The 21,563-nt window shown below is 55.4% G+C and overlaps 9 protein-coding genes across 11 annotated transcripts; 4 read left to right on the forward strand and 5 right to left on the reverse strand.

Annotated features, from left to right (window-relative positions):
* Positions 1–1,051: 1,051 nt before the first annotated feature.
* Positions 1,052–1,261, forward strand: IUM83_07377 (Peptidase C19, ubiquitin-specific peptidase, DUSP domain; the record flags this gene model as incomplete). Its single annotated transcript, XM_067931666.1, has 1 exon — positions 1,052–1,261. The coding sequence occupies one exon, from the start codon at positions 1,052–1,054 to the stop codon at positions 1,259–1,261; it is 210 nt and encodes a 69-aa protein (XP_067799069.1).
* Positions 1,262–2,111: 850 nt separating this feature from the next.
* On the forward strand, positions 2,112–3,260 carry IUM83_07378 (uncharacterized protein; the record flags this gene model as incomplete). The annotated part of the gene is made up of 3 exons (XM_067931667.1): positions 2,112–2,168; positions 2,240–2,446; positions 2,508–3,260. The coding sequence occupies 3 exons, from the start codon at positions 2,112–2,114 to the stop codon at positions 3,258–3,260; spliced, it is 1,017 nt and encodes a 338-aa protein (XP_067799091.1).
* A 241-nt stretch (positions 3,261–3,501) lies between these two features.
* IUM83_07379 (uncharacterized protein) lies at positions 3,502–6,852 on the reverse strand (the record flags this gene model as incomplete). The annotated part of the gene is made up of 12 exons (XM_067931668.1): positions 3,502–3,532; positions 3,593–3,658; positions 3,724–3,951; positions 4,005–4,101; positions 4,175–4,252; positions 4,325–4,454; positions 4,514–4,811; positions 4,878–5,201; positions 6,219–6,245; positions 6,320–6,369; positions 6,472–6,761; positions 6,828–6,852. 12 exons carry the CDS (start codon positions 6,850–6,852, stop codon positions 3,502–3,504), a joined length of 1,644 nt encoding a protein of 547 aa, XP_067799090.1.
* A 551-nt stretch (positions 6,853–7,403) lies between these two features.
* On the reverse strand, positions 7,404–8,347 carry IUM83_07380 (survival motor neuron protein; the record flags this gene model as incomplete). The annotated part of the gene is made up of 4 exons (XM_067931669.1): positions 7,404–7,980; positions 8,044–8,114; positions 8,195–8,248; positions 8,336–8,347. The coding sequence occupies 4 exons, from the start codon at positions 8,345–8,347 to the stop codon at positions 7,404–7,406; spliced, it is 714 nt and encodes a 237-aa protein (XP_067799014.1).
* A 721-nt stretch (positions 8,348–9,068) lies between these two features.
* Positions 9,069–11,352, forward strand: IUM83_07381 (TKL protein kinase; the record flags this gene model as incomplete). The annotated part of the gene is made up of 6 exons (XM_067931670.1): positions 9,069–9,346; positions 9,415–9,501; positions 9,569–9,637; positions 9,706–9,771; positions 9,843–9,920; positions 9,990–11,352. The coding sequence occupies 6 exons, from the start codon at positions 9,069–9,071 to the stop codon at positions 11,350–11,352; spliced, it is 1,941 nt and encodes a 646-aa protein (XP_067799027.1).
* An 860-nt stretch (positions 11,353–12,212) lies between these two features.
* Positions 12,213–14,739, reverse strand: IUM83_07382 (the record flags this gene model as incomplete). 2 transcript variants are annotated; one of them, XM_067931671.1, is made up of 3 exons in its annotated part: positions 12,213–12,232; positions 12,336–12,440; positions 13,890–14,739. In XM_067931671.1, the coding sequence occupies 3 exons, from the start codon at positions 14,737–14,739 to the stop codon at positions 12,213–12,215; spliced, it is 975 nt and encodes a 324-aa protein (XP_067799029.1). The 2 variants fall into 2 exon arrangements, with proteins under 2 accessions (XP_067799029.1, XP_067799028.1); XM_067931672.1 differs by lacking the exons at positions 12,213–12,232; positions 12,336–12,440 and having other exon boundaries at positions 14,133–14,154; positions 14,288–14,739.
* Positions 14,740–16,294: 1,555 nt separating this feature from the next.
* IUM83_07383 (uncharacterized protein) lies at positions 16,295–17,458 on the reverse strand (the record flags this gene model as incomplete). The annotated part of the gene is made up of 1 exon (XM_067931673.1): positions 16,295–17,458. The coding sequence occupies one exon, from the start codon at positions 17,456–17,458 to the stop codon at positions 16,295–16,297; it is 1,164 nt and encodes a 387-aa protein (XP_067799030.1).
* Positions 17,459–17,602: 144 nt separating this feature from the next.
* Positions 17,603–18,734, forward strand: IUM83_07384 (ibr domain containing protein; the record flags this gene model as incomplete). The annotated part of the gene is made up of 4 exons (XM_067931674.1): positions 17,603–17,777; positions 17,855–17,908; positions 17,979–18,094; positions 18,174–18,734. 4 exons carry the CDS (start codon positions 17,603–17,605, stop codon positions 18,732–18,734), a joined length of 906 nt encoding a protein of 301 aa, XP_067799010.1.
* Positions 18,735–18,936: 202 nt separating this feature from the next.
* IUM83_07385 (mitochondrial carrier protein) lies at positions 18,937–21,391 on the reverse strand (the record flags this gene model as incomplete). Of its 2 annotated transcripts, XM_067931676.1 has the most annotated exons (4): positions 18,937–20,766; positions 20,887–20,963; positions 21,038–21,132; positions 21,207–21,391. In XM_067931676.1, the coding sequence occupies 4 exons, from the start codon at positions 21,389–21,391 to the stop codon at positions 18,937–18,939; spliced, it is 2,187 nt and encodes a 728-aa protein (XP_067799024.1). The 2 variants fall into 2 exon arrangements, with proteins under 2 accessions (XP_067799024.1, XP_067799025.1); XM_067931675.1 differs by having other exon boundaries at positions 18,937–20,963.
* Between the last annotated feature and the right edge of the window lie 172 nt (positions 21,392–21,563).

The following is a 21,563-nucleotide window of genomic DNA, read 5'->3' on the forward strand; positions in this document are numbered from 1 at the left end:
AATACATGTAGACCAGGCCCCTGTAATCATGATGTAATCGTTGCTTGCGTCATAGTGATTCGTAATGTTGTCCAGGGTTTTACAGTGATCCGACGGGGCAGCACGAAATAGTACTACAATAACAGTACTATTACTACTTTAACCAGTAGTATGCGCAATTTCGTTCCATCTGCTACAATAGTACTTAGTAGCTCACCCCGTGGAGATAGAGTACTAATTTGTACTTCCAAGAATCACGGGATGGATGAATGGACGACTGCATTGGCCGCTTGCACCGTGATCTACGCATGTGAGACTCACTCGCCCATTCTTCTTCGCAACCACCAGACAGCTATCTTACGTTTTCAACGTCCAAGTCGAGCTCTCAAGCGATTTCCGTGGCCCTGACTTCCGCCTAAGGTTTCGCAGCCACGAGATCACCAGCACTGATTTCGGTACACTCAGTCATTCGAGCTGTTTCGCAGTTTAAGGCTATTTATTTATTGTATAGTGTCTTGCAGCTTGACGAATAGTTGCCTCAGCTGCGTCGATATCCTTGATATTACCGCGCCAGTTACGCATGAGCCAGTCACGCTGCTAAAATGACGACCAAGCCATCGTGTGGACGTCTTGGCATCAACTCCTAGGATTCGCTTGATTGCGCTGGAAGATTGTCATTCAGGAAGACCCTAATGCGCGAGCGGGCCCCATCCGACGTCTGCTGCACCTCGTTGACGCAACCTTGTCGGGTTTGTAGTTGCGTTAAAACTAATCCTTGCTCGTACGGGGGTAGAAACCACCTCAAACTGAAAGAAACTTACCAAAACGGCAACTGATACTTTGTATAGTTTCGGGAAGTCGAGTGCTCTGCCATGCACGATACGAAACGAAGGATCGCCGGGTGACGGAATTCACCCACCCGCACGTCCTAAAGTTCATGCAGGTTGAGGTGGCGCGCATGTTTTCCAGGCGCATCAATCAATGCGACCCCGAGCAGAAAGACCCTTCGAGGCTGCTATGGCGACGAGCGCGCGTTGGGTGCTAGGCGGCGGCAACACTGTGGTGAAGGTGCATGCCCGCCGGCCCGCTGGGCGTGGTTCTGGACGGCGACGACCTGGACCTACCTGTGCTCGACGGCTTCGCGGCGGTGTCGCCGTCGCTCCCGGGGCAGCGCGGTGCCGCGGGGGCCAGCGGCCGCGTGTCACTAGGCAGCCTGCTGCTGGCCATGAACGAGTACGACTTCGCGACGCAGGACCTGGGGTTCCAGGAGGTGGGGGCATGACACGCTGTTATGAAGGGTAGGTTCACGACAAGTGGATATAGGCGTAGTTCGATAGTACTATCGTACTACTACTGTAGCAGTTAATAGTTGAATCTACAAATTATTATAGTAGTTTACAAAGTAGTACCTGCGAACTAACGTTACTTACAGTAATAAGAAAAAAGTGTCATCCCTGGTTGTGTTCACAGGGGTACATGTATACTCCTACTGGAGTACATGTATACAGTGCGACCCCCCGTTTTCGCGGCTGCTGACCTCTAATAAACTGTTAGAAATAATACTCCGCACATTCGGAGGCACTCGGATGATAGCTTTTGGGATAGGACTGGATTGCGCAAGTGGCGTGCACGTCTCCGTTTTCAAAGGTTTTCCCTGAATCAAGGGAGGGATGACACGTTCTCTGAGATTGACTTAAACTCGGGTGCATAGACCTTTTCATACCCCTGCTCTCATTAAACATTTCTGTGTCGTACAAATGTTGCGTCGCCCCTCCTGGTACACTTCGCTGACACTAACTCAGAAACACGAACTTTGTCTTAGCGCCAACATGGTATAAGACTGTGGATCTCGTCTCCGCAATGAAGTGTTGCTCTGAGGGCTTTAAAAGATCTCCGATGAACTATTCGCAACTGCTGGTGCCGCACAGGCTTCATTTATAAGGCCCGGATTAAGTGAAATACAGTATCAAATAGCAAATCATTTTAATGTCCATGGCATAGTTTATTACCCTCTCGTTTCTTTTATGGTCCACCCTCCGCGAAAACGGGAGGTCGCACTGTATACCAGTAGGTATTAATAATAGTTACGAGCCACGTGTCGTCACTTCGCAATTTCCCAGAGCAGGTAAACAATGAAGGCCGAGGACGGAGGGCAAAAACGACGCAAGTGCACATACGCTGCTCGACGGGTAAGCCGCCCACAAATTGGTGCGGATACTCCACCTCGATCGATTCAGGCAAAGTTTGATGCTTTCTGTAGGAGGAAGCCAAAGAGTTGCGCCAAGAGGTTCGCAAGCTCGAATCGCAGGTGGCTGTGCTGACGCTCCGGTCAGCAGAGCCTGGGCAAGAATCTGAAGTTGACGCCATGCTCAAGCAAGCCGAACAGGAGAACGCGAAGCTGCGCGACAGTGCCAGGAAGAAGCAGCTCCAGGTTGCTGAAATGCAATCGGCTATGAGCCGGTGTCTCGTAGGTGTATACATGGAGACCTTGTTTTCGAATCTAGAATTCACAATGTCTTTTGCAATAGGGAGACCAACGGACCCACCCGCTCCACACTCGCATTTGCCTCCCGAAGGACTGGGGCCAGCGCAAGGCCAAGCTCATGGCCATTCGAGAGGAGAAACTTCGCAACGCCTACAATTTCGTTATGGACCCCATACACTTTGTGGATGTCGATAGGACAACGTGTTCGGACGAACTGTTTGAGTCGGAGGAGGGCGATTTCTGCGGTGTGCGCTTCGATATTGTGCAATTTCCTGGAGTCAAATCTATGAAGCAAGTGTACGATGCAGCCGTGTTCTATCTGACAAATATGGAGATCAGTATAACCGAGCGGCTGGGCCACATTACGGTCAGGGATGACTATGATTCTGTTGACGGTAGCTTGTACAATGCACGAGTGTCGTCGAGTGTTCGAAATGACATCACCATGGAAACGAGTTCGCTGCTTTTCCCAAAGATGGATCCGGAGGAGAAGTATGGGATCGTGGTGCTCGATTCTGTTGATGAAGACGAACTCTATCCGTACAACCCAGCCAACCGTGTCCGTAAGGATATTTCAGCAGCTGCCGTCTTTAGTGCGAAAAGAAACCCATCTACGAAATGTAGTGACTGTGAAGACGAGCTTGTAGTCACCATGAAGCGCTCAGCATTCTTGCGAATTCATCGGCCTCAGTTCCCACTCCCGGAAGACACGCTGCAAGAGCTCTCCACTGACATTATGGCGTGGGGTGACGTCATGGTCAAGACAATCCGCAGTATTGTGTACGGAACTTGCTGAAGTGCGACCAATTTCGCTGTAGCTATCAGTGAAGGTCACAATAGACATCATCTGCTTACGACGTACGAGCACATCGAGACTACGTAGTGTTGATTTTCAGTTACACGATTGCTGTGGCATTCGCACATTACCTAGTAGTACTACTGAGGCTAACTGACACAGCAAATAAAACAGGATTTACCATTGCAATAACGTTGTTTTTTAAAAAAAAGTAGTCCTTCCTGGCTGGTGAACTGCATTGTTAATTAAGCCCATGGTGTTGCTGCATAAATCTAGTTCGCCCACGAGTGAATATGTTGAATGTACACGTAAAACGGCGCAAAATGACTTACCCCCAAAGTAGCTGTAGTTGTTCTTCGGTGATTGCATTTTGCACGAGCAGCTTAAGCTCATCAAAGCTGCGACGGGAGTTAACGAAAAGTTAGTTCGCAATCGTTCCAGCATCATCAGAAAACTGGAATACCCTTTCAAGAATAGATCTTCCATGCAAATCTTGTGCAGCAATGACTGCGCTGCATAGTGGTTGACGACTTTCGTGGAGACGAGAAAACGCTCAAATTGGGATTCTTCCTCGAGCAAGAACGGCCGCTCAAACCAAAGGCGAGGCAATATGCGATGACAGTTTAGAGCGGCTTCGGCGCACTGATCAACGATAGCACGGATGTAGCAACTCGTCTCCTCGCAGGAAAAACTACGATTGAAGTAAGAAAATGTGCATAATGTAGAGTGTATCGCACGTCTTACCAGGTAAACACTTGAATTGTCACTCGAAACTGCACCAGCGCTGCGTAAAATAAACTGATCGCATCCTCCATGTCGGCAGAAGGAGAGATATCTAAAACTGAATCACGGGCGATGTTAGTATATATGAGTAACTGGTGTCAACACCTCAATCAGACGTGTGCACAAGAGACCAATAATAAGCCAACACTTCTGAACCTCGACTTGCAAACGAGCTAAGCTGAAAACAAAAGCCCGCAGATTCGCTTCGGCTTCTCGCTTGAATGTCAGGATTTTCAATAATTCAAGGGCAACATAATTTCCTCAACAACGGTCTTACTCACCTTGGATAGTAGCCCCAGCCACTACGCAAATACAGTTCCTTTCGTCGACTAATATGTCGATTGGAGTTGGGAGATCTCGCTCAATAAAGAATATTTGTTGCTCCGTGCACAAATCATCAAGAAGGTCGACCTGTGACCACAAGTCAAAATTGTACTTCGGCAACATGGGCATAAGCAAGCACTCCTTACCTGCTCTAGAAACCGGAATGAGCATAAAACCCGAACCGGCGGAGCCTCATTTTGCGGATTAAGGACTCGTTGCTTCTTGCGAGGCGGTTGGGCCGCTAGATCCACTTCTACGCCGCTGTCCAAATCGTTGCTGACAATGGATTCTTCAGGCAGCGCACTTCCGCCGAGTACTTTCAGAAATGCCAGGAGATCTTTCCAGTTGGATGGCCCCAACACGAGTTTGTATTTGGAGCTGGTGAGGATTCTTGCCAATATTGCCTTGCCGTCGGTCGCCGATAGATTACTGATAGACACGATACTGTCACGCATGTATCGCTATCACGTTAGTATTTTTAGTATGACCCAGGCTGAAGCACACTCTTACCGCAATGTATGCAACCATGAAGCTTGACGGAGGCTTGCACAGGCCTCACTAATGTCTAGGCTTGAGAACGCTGACGGGTTCATACTCATCTTCTTCACAACTCGACACTGCTGATAGATTATCGCCTCCAGTGTTTCCAGCGAGACGCAGTTCAACGCACTCGTCAAGGAAGTTCCGCCCACCGGGAGCATCTCTTTCCGCATTAAATCCCACAGCGCTGGTCGAGCAATCTGCTGGATAAGTTGATGGGACTCTAAAGGTGTTTGGGAATCGCCCGTGTTTTCTCGTGCAGCTGTATCAGCGATAGTTTTTTCTGTTGGTGGCCTGCTCCAATTGCATCCGAGAAAAGTGTCACTCAAGAAATAGTCGGTACTTAGAAAATCATCTTCTGCTGTCACAGCCAAATTTTCACGGCCTGGAGACTGGTGATTAGCTTGCCGGGCGCTGCTGTCGAGCTCACCATTTTTTGTGGTGCTTAGTAGCATTTTTTGGTCTGTCATCTCTGATGCCATCGTGTCCAGCTGTGCAGCAATTGGCGTGCAACTGAAAGTTGTCGGTAAGTTCGGTTCCATTGGCATGGTACTCAACTCCTCTGTAACCAACCCCTCCAGTCGACTCGTAGCAACCGAGAGGTTCCACAGGGAAGGTATATTCAGAGATGCCTTCGTTAACGACACATCGGATCGCTGCAAATCATGGAAGTATTTGCCTGCAATCGTAATGAGATTGGATGGAGCATTCGCAATCTTTTCATCATCGTCCCGTACCAACTCGAACGGAAAGAGTAGGTTCTGTACGTCCCCACCACCTCCCTCCATCGAACGAGGAGGAAACATACCGTGCAATGACAATCCCCAGTCACCATCAAACACATTCGAGACGTCGGTATCCTTCACGAACAGCATCACTTGGGCATTCGCCCGTACCATCGCCTTGAGAAGTCTACCCGAATCCTCGTAAAGGAATGCTTCTCCGGTTTTGATAATCTCACACCAGTCAAACTGCATCCGTCGCGGTTGACACGATAGGATGAGTTTTTCCTGGGACTGAGGCTCTTGAACAGCATCACACGAAAGCTGCCTTGGGAGAACATCAAGGCAGATTTCCTTACAGGACCACGCATCCGGTACGTTTGCATTCCAATCGCGTGCGTCCTTGTCGTACAGCGCTACAGTTTGATGGAGAAGTGCCTCACCACGTGTCTTGAGAGTAGAGAACTCAAGATGGAAATTATCAAGGGGGACGGGAGGCAATCCCAACGTTGCACAGTGCTCCCCACGATCCTCAAAGGTTGCACAATACTCATCCGACGTCAACCTTCCTTGAGAACAGCTCTTGCACCCCCTAGCTTCCTCGCCCTGACACTCGCTAACACAATCGAGAACGCCGTCAATGTATTCTACGCCGAATGCATTGGCACACTGTACAATCTCCGTACTAACCTCGTGTGTAGCTGCATGGCGTCGTCAACTTGTGCTACCTCCAATTGCATCTGAGCCCCACCCTCCACCCTCGCACCACTCGAAACGTTCTCCACCAAGCCATTGACACATCTACGTCGCCCCTCTTGCCCACACAAGTCACTAAAACTCACAGCTTCACTCGCTTCAGCGTGTTCGACGCTCGCGTCATGTGGAGGCCGCTCGTTTCCAAGTTCCCGAGCTTCTCCTCCTGCCACAACAGACCCACCACCTCGCTCGCTGTCTGCACAGAATGTCGTGGTAGCTGCCTCCGTGCCTGGGTCTGCTGGCGGCTCTGTCGCGCGTTTACCCTGCGCACCCCTCAGCAGCGGGGCGGCCTCCAGCTCGTGGCAGAATTCGGCCGCGCAGTCGACGATCTCGCTGGTTGCAGCGCGCAACTTGGCGCACACCGGGGCGTACGAGCCTTCCAGCGACGCACGCGTGAGTCCATGGGCAGCGTCAGCAGCAGCACGAGGAAGCGCACGCCTACCTGGCATCTCGGCGGTGCCCCGCATTTTGCAGAATGAAGGTCGAAGTTGAAGTAAGCGATTGTACATTTCACGTGAGAATTTGTACATTTTGCACAATCCCCGGGATCTGTTGCATTTCAAATTGCACCGAAAGACACGATGGCGGACGGCATCCTGCTGCTCGGCTCCGACCTGGGCTTCGGCATGAACGCGTTCGTGGGCGGCCTCGTCGGTCTGCACATGCTGGCGCTGGTGGGTTTGCGCTCGTCTCGACCTCTGTGTGGATTTCTGCTGCTAACTGCGTGTTCCTCTTGCGGCAGTTCTACTGGCTCGTCAAGTTCCTGCAAGAGAGCTCCAAGACGGCCAAGCACGCCTCCATCAAGAAGCGCCAGTGAGCGCGAGCGGCGTGGAGATGCAGCACTTTGTATCAAGAAAGTGAGCGCGAGATCGGTCGCTCGGAGTCAGAGGCGGCCTGCCTTTTAGTATCTTTGGAGTATTGCAAGCCAACGCGATCTATTTGCCTGTCATCTCACTGCTAAGATTTTATTTTTATTATTTGCTGCACGCGAGACCAGCGAGTCTGGTTAACCTTGTTCCTACCGCTGCCCACGCATCCTCATCTCCTGCATGGCCTGGAAACGGCCAGTGTAGTATCCTGACTGGTACCATGCCATGAGCACGTTCGCCAAGCCGTCGTCTGAGCCTGCTGCGTTGGGTGGGAATGGAGTAGCAGCGACGCCGGGCATACCGAGGAACGGCATCGGCGGGGCGGGTGGAACGGCAGATCCTGCCGATGGATAGTACGGTGACTGAGCTGCGAACGCCGGCATGGCTGCCGTTCCATACGGCTGTGGCGGTGGTGGTGCTGCTGCAGCAGGGTAAGCGGCCTGGAACTGGGCTTGAAGCTGCGCGTACGCCTGGGCGTATGCGGCCTGGTACACGTCAGTGGACGCCTGTTGCTGATGGTGCCCTTGCTGCTGCTGCTGGTAGGCGGGGTATCCTCCGTATGCTGCGGCGTTCGGCTGGCCATACATTCCTACCCCCGCTGCTGCAGACGCTGCGGCGTGGCCGTACTCGTCATGCTGGTCCTCTTCTTCGTCGTCGTCTTCCTCCACAATCGGGACGCTTCTTGCAGCCTTCTTGCCGTTCGAGCGCGAAGCCACCTTGTGCTTCCTGACATCATCAATCACAACGTGAGCCAGCGATATCAGTCGAGCCGCTCGCAGCGTCCGTCACCTGCCAGCCGCCTTGCCAGACGACGACGCGGGGCCTCGCGCTCGCTGGTCCGTCAGCGCCTCCTCAAACGCCTGTACAGCACAGCAGCAGCAGCAGGCGCAGACGCATAAGACTCCCTCCTCTCGAGACCTTATCGCAGGCAGTCCCGCACCCTAACGATGGCCATGTCGTCCCATTGCTCCTCGGAGTCGCGATCGCTGCCGCTCTACAACACACAGAGGGGACGCGCCTGTCAGCGACACTCGAGCAGCAACAGCGCCACCGCCAGCAGCAGCCAGCTAAAGCCCATTACATTCGACGCCATGCGGCTGCTTGGTGGTCAATTCAATCCAGCCGCCAGACTTGATAACGCCGCCGTCAATCACTTTTGAGAGGCGTTGGACCAGGGTGGATTTTTGTCAAGTCGCCCCCGCTTGACGCATTTGTGGCTACAAATTGATGTGGGTGTGGTCTCCGCTCAAGCCTCGAGCACCCGACGCCCGACGACGGCGAGCTCCGCTCTCTGTAGCTACCGTGCGGCTGATATCGCTGGCGGCGCTGAGCCATTGCATCGTCGCCCACAGCCCGATGGGTCCAGTCAACCGCGCGCGGTGCCCGTTTGGACCGGGCCGCACCCGGTTTCGAGGGGTTTCGCCTGCGGCGCGACTCGTTTCTGCTGGCTGCTGTGCCGTCCTTCCGTGCTGCGGGACTCCAAGCACTGGCGCAGCGCGGCGCTCCGAGCACCTCCATGCAGAGGGAGTGCGGCCCCGCCGCTGTGGTCAGCGCGCAGGACACCTTCACGCGAAGCTAAAGGCGCCGTAAAGTTAGCGGGTAGTGCACCGGAAATAAGCTGCGTCCTGGGGTCCTTCACTTGGCCCCGGTATGCCTAAATTTTCTGCCCTGGTCGCGGTTAGGGCTGTCCGCACTTGATTTCACTATGGGTTACGCGTTGGGTTCATTTTTTGCGCGGGGGAGAGTCAGTCGGCGTTCAGGCAAAGCAGCAGGCGCGGCTTCATTTTAATTCCGACGCCTCGCACAGCAGCAGCATGCGCCCCGCGCGTCGGAGCCTCCTGGCAGCGGCAGCGGCGGCCGTCCTGGGCGCCGCCGCCGTCGCGGTCGGGCGCGTCGAGGCCGACTCGTCGATGAACGTGGTCTGTGACGGGAATGCCACGCTCCTGATGACCAACAACAACGCGTCCTATTACTGCGGCTCGGACGCGACGAAGCTGCAGGCGAATGTGTCGATGGATCCAAACTTCCAGGTGAACGTGCAGGCCAAAGCGCTGGAGCTGGATATGACGGATGGAGGGATTCTAGGCCAACTGTGAGTGGCTGCTGTTGGGAAGGGCACGCACAGCTAGCGGCAACGTACTGACTGCATACGTTTCGCAGGAGCATCGTGGGCGCGAGCGGGAAGCCAGTCGTGACATCCTCCAAGTCTCCGCTCGACATTGCAGCACTGACAAACGTCTACAACTTGTACGCGCCCACTCAGTAAATCGAACTGGTGGAAATGCAGCTTCTAATGCTCGTTAATGGCATGCAGGTCGTTCGACAACGTGGCGTTCGAGTCTGAAAACTTCGTGCTGAAGCTCCCAGACATTATAAAAGACATGTGCGTATGCGTATGGTATTGATCTGCTGCAGGAAGAATGCTCACACGCTGACACTCGTGGTGAGCAGACACTTCGTTAATTCGACGATGGATAGTTTGGCTCTCTCTTACGATGTTAATTCACTGGTCGAAGTGTAAGTAAAATTGTCCAGCTCCAATGTTTATTCCCGGGAAACTTACAAAGCTATCCATGCTGATGCTACAGCGATCTGAATAACACGGAGTTTACCAGAATTCCGAGCATCCTGTACGAGTTCAAGTTCTCCAATCCCAACATCGACATGTGCGTTTACATGGTGCATTTCCCGCTCTTCCCTGATTCTTCACTGACGTGCCGTGGTTGTTATTGTAGCTCTGTGGACTTGTCACTAGTCCACGAAACGACCACTATGTCCTCTCAAAATTACGCGAACCTGCTGGAAAACGTTGGAGCCGAGGTAAACAACTCCTGCAAAACATCTACAGCAACAGAATCAGCAATGGCTGCCTTTAAGGATGCCATGACCACTATTACCTGCGGATCTGGAAGCTCGTCATCTAGCAGCGCCTCCTCGAATGGTCTTAGAACGACCATCAGCGATCGCTCCAATTCTGGTTCAGGAGAAAACGTGAACGCGGGGGATAGCAGCAGCGGTGTGTCTACGGGAGTTTTAGTCGTGATTATCATATTGGTCGTCGTGGTCGCTGTGGTTCTGGCGTTCTTCATCCTCCGGATGTACTTTAAGCGGAAGGCCGCCAACGCGAATTCTAACAACAACGAAGCCACTGCAACGCTGATGAGCAAGAGCGATGCGACTGCGGACAAGGGTTCCTTCATTTCTAACGACGAGTTCCTGCGGAACTTCCGTCTTCCTCAGAGTGACGTATCTCTCGTCAAGTCTGTCGGCACAGGCCGTTTGTGGGTGGGCGAATACAACGGCGGGAAGGTAATCGTTAAGCGTGTGGAGTCTGAGGTGACGGACTCTTTCGTTACGAAGGCGCTCATGGCGCAGGCGCGCACCTTTGCGACAATTTCGCACCCGAACATTACGAGTTTGGTTGGCGTCACGTGGCTAGCAGGCACGGACTTTGCTGTGGTGACCGAATTCATGGACAAGAACAATCTGAAGACAGTGCTGTCGAATACGGACGTGGACCTTGACGTTACTACGAAGCTCCAGATGTGTTGCGATGTGGCTCTAGCTCTTGCATACTTGCACGAGACGGAGCAAAATCTCTGTGCGAAGCAATTGTCTAGCCGCAAGGTGCTCGTCAATAACGCCATGACCTGCAAGCTTAGCTTGTTCGAGTGTGTCCCAAGCTCTGCCAAACTTGGAGGCCCAAGCAAGACTGCCGCGTATTCGTATGGCATGGGCGAGGTGGCGTGGCTAGCGCCGGAAGTGCTCACGCGCTCGTCTCCAATGGATGCGCGGAAAAACAACATTTTCGCCTTCGGTATTCTGATGAGCGAGATTTTCACGCGGGTGTCCCCATATCAATCGTTAGTTGAGGAAAAGGGCAACACCATGTCAGACGTAGAGCTCGTGGCGCGTGTCCGGCGCCAGGAGCCGTTGGTACCACACGAGAACAGGCGGGAATATCTCGAGGCCCCTTCCAGTGTGCGGCAGTTGGTCGAGCAGTGTCTCTCGTACGCACCTATGAGCCGGCCGACGGCCAAGGACCTCGTGCAAGTTTTGCACAATGCAAAAGAAGAGCTAGCGACAAACAGCATTTGAAGGGGGGACGAGCCTACCTTCGGGCATGGCGGGCGGGGAGATTTGGCGACAGTCGCCGTTCGTGCTGGCTCCCCTGAGTCTGAGTCGCCATTCTTCGTTTTAGGCGTCGAGGCTCCTCTGAACCGACCAGAGCTCGAAGACCTGAAGTGATGTATTTTGTATTTTTTCGAAGGTACAAACCTTCTCAATAATAAGCCAGCTGCCGGACATGTTTCTTTACTTGTGTTTTCAGTGAGTTTGAAGTCGACGCCCTATCAGAACAACGTATTGCACTGTAACACCGTCGTTGAGTGCCGATGTTCGAGCATCCATCGGTCACAATCTCCTCAGCAATGGAGCCCAACTTCCTATCGCAGTTCACATTCTACACTTTGGTCGTCTTGCAGAAGGACAAAGACAGAAAGCCGATCTGATGGACTTCGTCATTTCGTCAAACGGTAGCCGCCAGAATAATGGTCTTTGTCTCTTCTTCAAATGGGTAGCCGCCGGAATACTACAACATGCAGTTTCAGCCGTACCGTTATCCAGGACGGTTGTCGCTGCTGATAGCACCAAGCGAAAAACACTCGTCGATCTGACTGATAAGTGATCCACAAGCAACAAAAATGTATTACTCTACGAAGTAATATTTTACTGACAGAAAACCAAACGCAAAGGAACTGTGGTTTAGACACCCTGCCCCCTTGACCAAACTTCTCCCCCCGTTGTAGCCTTGGGTACTGCAGCTGGTTGGCGGATCCGCCACTGGTCCCACCAGGCTTCGGTGATGCCAGCATCTCGCTCTGATCCGGTAGCTAGCAGAATACGCTTCACTTGTTCTGAATCCGCTTGATCGACAGCAGTGAGTCCCTTATCGTCCTTTACTTGCGGATCTGCGCCACTGCGCAACAATAGCCAGACTACCGCAGTTTGGTTCATAAATGCCGCCTTGTGTAGCGCCGTCGACCCGTCCCGTTGAATAGTAGCATTTGGGTCTGACCCACCCGCCAGCAGCAACTGGACAACCGCAGCATGGCCCTTCTCGGCCGCAAGGTGCAGCGCGGTAGATCCATCGGCGGAGCGAGCCTCCAGATTCACGCGCTTCTTCACTAAATGACGCACCACGTCCGCACGATTGTGAAAAGCGGCCACCAACAGCGCTGTAAACCCACTTCGTTTTATATAAGCCTCTGCATCAGCCCCTTTCATCAATAGCTGCTGCACAGCATTGGGGTGATCCTCCGATGCAGCCAGCAACAGTGGCGTGAACCCGTTTGGAGTTGCAGCGTCCACTTGCGCTCCTTCCACGAGCAATAATTGCACCATTTCCAGATTACCAGCCTGAGCAGCCCAACATAGTGGAGTGAAATTGTTGTCTTCAGACCGAACTTCGATATCCACGTCGAGTGCAAGTAGTCGCCTCGTAGTTTCTAAATCATTGCGTTGAACAGCAGTCAGCAAGTTCGCCTCATTAACGGAGAGAGGTTGAACACGCAGGTAGCTTAGGTACGACGGAGGTGGCTCTGAACAGCTCCAGGCACTACGAATACTGCTGGTCAATTCCTCAATAGAGGAGCCGCGTTGGTTATCCACCTTGATCGGTTTGTGTTCCTTCATGACGGGTTTTTCATTCGGTGTCATACTAAGTCGCTCCTCTGCGCTCTCGTCATTTTGATGAACTACAATTTCGTCCTCATGTTCTGCTTCTTTGTTAACCGGCAGCATGGCGATACTTTCGCTACCCGCTCTTGTGTTTAGCTCGCAGTTGGTGTTGCTCTTGAAATTCGAGAAACTTTCGGACTTTACGATCGGCTCAGCACCAGCGAAACATTGATTTCTGCCTTTCGATCGACTCTCTTCATTCTCCATGGTAACCCTCGCCTTCGTGTGCTTGTTCAACAGCTCGACCACTTGGTCATCGATAGCATAATCTCGTGCAAGTTTGCCGCTCACATCGGCTGCATTCACGTCAGCACCGTGGTGTAGAAGACACTCCATCATGCCGTAGTCACCTTGCCCAGCAGCAACATGCGAAGGGGTTACGCTACCCATTGTTGAAGCAGCATTAGGGTCTGCGCCACTATCAAGTAAGAATCGAGCGACGTCGGCATACCCGTTTTGAACTGCAGCAAGCAATGGCGTGACGCCGTCAACACGTCCTTTAGCATCAATTTCAGCTCCATGTTTCACGAGGTGAATCACGACCGGCAAATTCCCGGCTTCCGCAGCAAACAAGAGCTTCAACTTCGATTCGTGCTTCTCCAGTGCCCGAACAACATGCGGGTCATCCGCGTAGTCGTGCGCGCGGTTTCCGCGAGCATCTAAGCTGCGCGGGTCAACACCTTCTTGAAGCAGCAAAGTGACCATTGTCGCTCCACCCCGTGCTCCTGCAGCTTTCACCGCTAGGTGAAGAGCTGAGCTGCCATCCTTCAACGCCGTTGCTCGATCTGCCCCCGCAGCGAGTAGCACTCGCGCGATTTCCACTCGACCAGCGCCACCTGCTGCTGCGACCAGCAGCGCTGTTTCATCCTCCGGTCCACAAGTCTCGAGATCGTCACCTCTCGCGACAAGGTACTCGACAGTCTCCAACTCACCGGCCGCCGTTGCATTCAGCAGTGCCGTCTTGCGGTCGAACCCGTCCAGCATCTTGGCGATCTCCTGGCACTTGACCGTAACATACTCCCGCGCCCTCTTGCCTGCGCCATCCTTCCGCTGCGTAGAGGCCCAGTGGCGCAGCAAGTCGGCCACGATCTCCGCGTGGCCACCTTGCACCGCGACGTGGAGCGCAGACTTCCCGGAGGCTACAGCGACGTCCGCGTTCGCCTTGCGGTGCAGCAAATAGGTCACCACCTCCGCGTACCCCGCTTTGGTCGCCAGAAAGAGAGCTGTGGCTCCGTCGGGGCCACGGAATTCCACGTTGGCGCCACGACGCGAGAAGAACTGCACCACCTCCAACTGCCCGGCGCCTGCAGCCGCCATGAGAGCGGTGGCGTCGTGGTGCACGGCGTCCACGGGCACCCCGGCCTTGACGAGGGCCCGGACGAGGCTGATCTCCCCCGTCTTGGCGGCCGAGGCCAGCGACTTGGCCGCCTGCGACGAGTGCACTGACATGCCCGACGCCAGCAGCCGACGCACGATCGTCTCGCTGGCGCGGTCGATGGCGGGGCTTGGCTTGGGACTGCGTCGCGTGCCGGGGCTGCTGCTGGCGACGCTGGGGCGGCGGCTCTTGGGCGTGGGGCCGCTGCCGGAAGAGCTGTCTGACGACGTGCGAGCGAGCGACGCGGGCGGCAGCTCGAAGGTGTCGCCGCTGAGGCTGCTGTCGCTGTGGAAGCTCGAGAAGCTGGCGGTGGCGAACGAGCGCGCCAGGAACGAGCCGCTCACGGGGCGAGGCCCGCTGGGCGGCGGCATGCTGCTGTGAGGAGGAGGAAGAAGAGAAAGGCTCGTTGATGGCTCCGAAGCGAATGCGGGTATGACGAGCCCGGCGTTCAGAACACAGCACGTTCTTTCGGGTGATGCGTCTTAAAGGCTACACTCGCCCCACGCGTTTTCGTGCTGACCAGCGCGCTGCGCTGCGGTGGTCCCGGTATCAGTTCGGGTTGATGCTGCTGGCTCCCCGCGAACGCCGTCGATGAACAGCTTGGTGTTGAAGGCCATGCCCATGTTAGACCAATGTGCACCGGCGGAAAGGATAGAGGCGCTATGCTAAACGTTGGCCGGATAATGCGAGCAAGGACAGAACTCTCATCGAGTTACATTCGCACAGCACAACATGATAGAGGCGCCAGTATTTTGGCGACCGGCACTGCACTACGCTGACCACCGCCCGCCTCATATCGGCGTACACGACTCCACAAACCCCCGATGTCCGCGGTTCGCTCTATTACAACCACTTGCAGCTGGAAGGGATCCCCCCACCCGAGTTAAGTAAGTTTTGCAATGACCTACTACTTGTTGCGGACGTTGTCCACTTAGCGTTATGGTGTGTGAGAAGTCCACCAGGAAACACAGGAAGTTCTGCTGTGGCATCGGAGCAGTGATACTTGCCTTCGACGAATTCAATCACTAATTGTTAGGAGCGTAGACAGACGAATTCCAGCCGGTGGCTGGACGAGAAAGCGAACAGCGCGGGTGTCCAGCAGTAGCAAGACGACGACGAACAACTGCTGTCAGAATAGAGAGGCTCGTCCTTCCGAAGGACTACATGTATCCTGTGAGTGACTCATACCATGCATCATCTCCAGTCCCCAATAGACCATGCCCGCCACTGTGGCGAGCACATCTTCGCCCTCCACAGCGTCACCGCACCATAGAATCATTCTCCGTCCCCTCGATATCAAAACGCGTGTGAGGCACCATGAATTACTGGAGGACATTGAGTCTGTTTCAGCTGAGCTTGTGGGAATTGGTGCTGGTGCCGTGCTGCATGGTGTCTGTCAACTGCAACTACCGAAGATCTGTAGCCATAAAAGACCGCATCTATGTTACATGTTGAACACGCAGAAATTCATGATAGAATTGCTTCAATACGCAGAATGTGCCCAAGCTGCTCACCCGCAGGGTTTTGTTGCGGGACGACGCAGCGGTTCTACGACTACAATCCACAGGTGAAGTTGGGTAAGTTTTATTTCGTGCGCGAGATCGATACATCACTTCTCTGACAAGGAACTCTGCAGACCAAAAAGAGCAGGTGGCTCGACGACAACCCAACAGCACCACTTCCGTGCAACAACAGGATGATGTACCGTGAAGCAGTCTAACTGATGTAGCGAACATTGCTGTAGGTAAGGCAGCTGCAATCCGTGCCCCCACCCTTATATTTACGCAATTCAAAACTTCGTGCTACAGTAGTAGCCGCCTTCTTCGTTGTCCATCGCGCTTTACGGCGAGCTCGGCTTGTAACCACGTGTTCACGATCTTTTCCTGCCCCGTTTCATAAACTAGCGAAGTCAGCTCCCAAACGCGTTTAGAGCGATTCAGCCGTAGGCTCTTGCTTGACTTCCGCGACGTCATCCTTCGTATCCTCGGCCAATTCTTCCACCACCTCCGACGCTTTCTCCATGCTTGTCGAGGTGAACGACACCTCGTCAAACAGCGTCTCGCTCTTCACTTGAGTGGCGTCGTCCGTCTTCGATAACTCCCCCGTCTCAAACAGCTTCTTTGCCTTGTCACGCGCGTCAGCCGCAGCAGCTTCCAGCACGGCGACATCAGCCGCTGCTTCCGCGTCGAGCTGCGGGAGCGCGTACACCGCGTACAAGATCACGAGCGCCAACGCCTCCAAGAACACAATGTTCAGGATGAACAAAATGGCTGTCGGCACCGCCCAATGGTACATCAAGTACCGCACGCCCGTCAGCTGAGCGATGATCGTGAGCTTGGCCGAGTACACCTGCAGCTTGGCGGTGTTCAGCTCGATATCGACGCGTGTCAGCGGGTACTCCGTACTCTCCTGGTATCCGTTGATGGCCGTCACCCTCAGCGTCTGCGCGGGCTCCGAGAAGCCCAGGGCGTAGGGCACGAGCCAGAAGCTCAGCTTCAGCCAGCGCACGGGCGCCGGCATGTCGTGCAGCGTCACGGACCTCGCACTGGCCGCCAGCTGCCGCTTGTCGCCCTCCCAGAGCGACGTCGCCACCATGAACACGCCCAGCTCCGCGTTCACGCGCGACTCGGGCACCGTCAGCTCCACGATGACGTCGTACTTGACGCCGGGCACGAGCGCCGCCTGCGTCTGCGTCTCCCGCGGCTGCGGCACCGTCGCCTGCCACTGGTGCACGGGGTCCAGCAGGTTCAGCGAAGCCGCCGGCAGCGCCGCCGCGGTCGGCGCGTCCACGAAGCGCTCGGCGTGCTGGCGGCCGTAGTGCAGGAAGATCTCCTGCTCGTGGAAGCGCGAGGGGATCACCAGGTAGTAGAGCGCGGCGTAGAGCAGCGTGGCCGTCGCGAAGAGGACGGACACGCCCGCGAACACCTGCGCGGCCCGCAGCGCCCAGAGCAGCAGCAGCTTGGAGTAGTCCCTGGCCACGCGCGCCAGCTCCTCGCGCAGCCGCTGGCGCTCCGCCTCGTCCTTGAGCAGCTCCGTCGCGCTGGAGGGCAGCAGCGCCAGCAGCAGCGTCCACGGCACCCACGCCGCCATCTTCCCGTTCGTTGACGCCTTCGACAGACTGAGATGGCTTCCTAACGGGCAGGTGACCCCGATTTGCACTCCGATTTAGAGCGCTTCGCGTGTTTCTGCGGCTTCGACGTGTACTCGATATTCATCCGGTCGGCACGTCGGAAGATGGCGATGCTGCGGGGCTTCGTGCGCGGCTACCGGCGCCTGGTAGCGACGTTCGTGGCGCCGCAGAGCTGCCCGATCTGCCTGGAGCTCGTGCCCGTGCTGGCGCTGCGCGACGTGGAGGGGGAGGGCGACGAGGCCCACGCGAAGCTGCAGTGTCGACACCGCTTCTGCGCCGGTAGGAGGCGGAGCCTGCTGCACTGTCCACGGGCTTCTGTCGCTGAGTGATTGAGCGTGCAATCCTGCGCACTGCAGAGTGCATCCGCAGGTACATCGAGATGAAGATCCGAGCGCGAGAAGTGGACGAAGGTGAGGGGACGGTGATGAAGTGGAGACTGTGGCCCCTTGGACTAACGTCGTCTCGGTTGACTGCTTGCAGATCAGTTGGTGTGCCCCGTGCTGGACTGCAAGCAGAGCATCAAGGAGGAAGATATGGAGCTCATTGTGGGCAGCCAACAGACGACGCAGTATCGAGCTGTGTTGAAGCGCAAGCGAGTAGGTTGAAGCTTTCGTGGACTGACAAGTGTGGTGTAGGACTTCTTGGTGACCTAGTTGCTGTTTTGTTGACAACCAGGACGAGAAGAATCCGAGTGCGAGGTGGTGTCCACGACCGGGGTGCGACGAGCTCATCATTTGTGAGAATACGGACAACTTCACTTGTCCGAAGTGCCGGACGGTTGGGTGCTTCCGTTGTCGAGGGTACGCGCACCGCTTCTGGTTCTGCCGCGGCGAGGAGGACAAGTCGTACTTGGCCTGGGAAGCGTCCGTGGGCAAGCAGAAGGCGGTGCGGGCGTGTCCGAAGTGCCAAATGCGCATCTGGAAGAACGAGGGCTGCAACCACATGACGTGCACGCATTGCCGCTATCAATATTGCTGGGTATGCGAGAGCACCTGGGATGCAAGTCACTACGCGTGCTACGACCTGCCGTTCGTTGGGGCTTCGACTGCCTGGGGTCGCTGGTTGCAGCGCACGCTAGGCTATGCAGCTATTATGCTGATCGTGGCCGTGATCTCTGCTTTTGGGTTCTACGCATTTGTTGGCGGCTACGTCGTGTTCTGCGTACTTGTCCACTTCACACGCTTTGCACGTCGCCTACCCAGAGGTGTCAACGGCATGGATGACTTGGGGGGTTGACGCAGTGCTCCGGTAGCATGATCGATGTACGAGTGGGAACTGCACAGCAGCAAGATTCTGCTACAGAAACTATTTACCAGTTACCCGAGTTTTGCTTAACGTTCATGAAAATACATGTAGTACAGTACTCCCGCACACTCGCAATGCATTCTCGTGTGAACAAATCGAAGGTACACGGTTGCCTTCGCTTGTGCCGCTCCTCCTACGCGTGGTTGTACTTGCGGAAAATGTGGCCGGGGAGGATCCACTGGTCCCAGTCCTTCTCGTACTTGAGATAGTGGACGTAGCAGGCGTTCGTGCGAATAACCTTGAGGACAATGGCGTTGTACAGATCGCCCTTGCTGCCCCAGCGAGCCATCACCGGCTCGTGCACTTCGGGCGTCTTCTTCAGGGCAACCTTCTTGCCCTTCTTGCGCTGGTATAGAGCCGACACCGGCAGGAACTCATCGTAAATGGACTCCCAGTCCGAGTAGTGGATCTGCACAAGCACCTTGTCGTGCACCACCTTCAGGACCTCAGCACGGTTGCGCTTCTCGAAGACCTGCACACCAATGATGTCGCCCACCTTGAGGTTCAGCGAATCCCAGTGGGTGTTTGCAGCAGTTGCCTCCGCTTTCTTCTTGGCCAATTTCTTCTTGTTTGCTGCAGCTTCAATAATCTGCTTCGCTTCAGCTGCCTCCTCACCGTTCAGGGCCGCCATCGCCTTGGTGAAAGTCGAACCATGGGTCGAGTTCTTCTTCTTGTTCAATTTGGCGCTGGAATCAATGCGAACCAGCAAGTGGTCGATATCGTCCAGAAGCTTTTTCCAGTCCCACGAGTCCTCCGTTGGCAAGACCTGCTCAAGCGACAGCATACGGCAAGCATGGCGCAACCCTCGCAACGTGTCCAACTTGCGTAGCGTGGGGACCTCTTTGTTGAGGTCCTGGTTGTTGGCGTGGTAGCTTTCCTCCAGAGCAGACATCACGTCGTGAGCAGCATTCCAAAGAATCTCGGCATGATTAATCGTCGGCGAGTCCTGTGCCAAGAAGGATCGCAAGAAGCCCGTAAGGTTCACTGTGTCCACATGGAAGCGGTGGTACGACAAACACGCCGTGACGTTCTCGCACGCGTGCAATGTGCCTTCGGGCATGTACAGGATCTGTCCCGGCTTCACATCAACCCGCCAAGCAGGCAAGAAGGCGAGCTGAGGCATCTTGTCGAGATCCACGTCGTGGAAGTTGACAGATTCGTGAACCGAGTCCAATTTCGCTGCTTGGCGGTGCAGCATCGTCACACGCTTTGTGCCAATGATAGGAGCAATAGTAATGCCAAGACCACCAGGGTCGAGGTGCATACGACTTCTTGTGCTTTTCTGACCCATGAACAGGTACTGCAGCGGGTTGTCGCCACGCACAGCGTCAAGCCAATAGAGCAGCAAGTTGTCTCCGAGAACCGGCAGTTCTTCGCACTTGTAGCACAGCAGTTGTCCGGCCTTCGGGTCCAGCGGGAACTGCCACTGATGCAAGTAGTAGTCCGACTTGCCGTGCTCCCAGTAGTTCTTGACGTAGTAGCTCAGCGGCAGGTACGTCTTAATCGGATTCCGCTCCTCGTAGTTGCGTTCCAACACCGGCACCTTCACGTCGTGGATGCCGTTCAGGAACGCTGCCGTGTCCAGCGTGCCCTCCGGCTTGACCCACCCATCGGCAAACTTGAGCCAGCCAGTGTGGCCCTCCAGCAGGAACGGCTCGCCGGCAAAGCGCTTCGCCTGGATCTTCTCCTTGGCAAGGCGGTTGTTGACGTTGATCACCTCTACCTGCTTGAAGTACAAGTGCTCCCACTGGGTGGGGATCGTGTAGGTCGGGTTGGTCGCTTGGGCCTTCGCCTCCTCGGACTCGTACTTCGTCTCCTCCGCCAGCGCCGTCCGCAGCGGCGGCGCGGCAACGTCAGCAGCGACCTCCTCTCCCTTCTTGCCGTTGGCCTTGGGGCGCTTGCCCTCCGCTCCAGACTCCGTCGTGGTCGTCTTCTCCAGCGAGCGCTTGCGTGCACTGCCCGGCTGCTTAGCGAAGATCGGCGCAATCTTCTCCCCGGCAGCGGTCGACGCCGGCGTCTCCGTCGCCTTCGACTCCTCGTCACCTCCATCCGCCGCAGCGGCCAGCGCCTGCACCTCCGCCACCACAGCTTCCGCCGCGGGCTCCGGGATGGTGCCGCCGAAGAACGGAGGCCGCAGTGGCAGCGCCTGTCCCGTCAGCACTGCAACAATAAAAGCAATAGAGCATCAGCACCACGCCACACACAGCCCAGCAGCGCCAGCAGGGGCGCCGTACCTCCCACGATGCTGCCCTTGAAGTACTCGAGCGCCTTGTCGTTGGCCTTGAGCAGGTCCAGCATGCCCTCGATGGCCGCCGCCGCGCCGATAGCCCTGCGCAACAATGGGGTTCAGTGCGTCAGTCCCTCCCCAGCGTCTATGGGCCAAAGACGACGGCGCCCACTCACTTTTGCTCCACCAGCTGCGTGCGCAGCTCGTACGTCTTCTGGCTCAGGTCCGGGAAGCCCGCGAGGCCCTCGCTCACCTGCAGGATGACGCGGTCCAGCTGGCCGGTCTCCAGCGGCGCCGACGTGGCCAGCACGCCCTCGTCCAGCTCCACGTGCTGCTCGAACGCCGTGGCGGCCGCCTCCATCGCTCTCTGTCAGTCTCTTGGCCTCGTTGCTGCCTGAGCTCTCCGCGCCTCTTTTTCGCCGCTGCGGGAGACTTGACCCGCCTGCACTAAGTACGAGGCTAAAAATCAGTGTTCGCCACACCACTCTCGCCATGTGTTAGGAACGCACATGCGGGTGTTAAAACGCGTTTCT

The sequence above is a fragment of the Phytophthora cinnamomi genome, assembly GCF_018691715.1.
Source record: "Phytophthora cinnamomi strain GKB4 chromosome Unknown Contig6, whole genome shotgun sequence".
NCBI classification, from domain to species: domain Eukaryota; phylum Oomycota; class Peronosporomycetes; order Peronosporales; family Peronosporaceae; genus Phytophthora; species Phytophthora cinnamomi.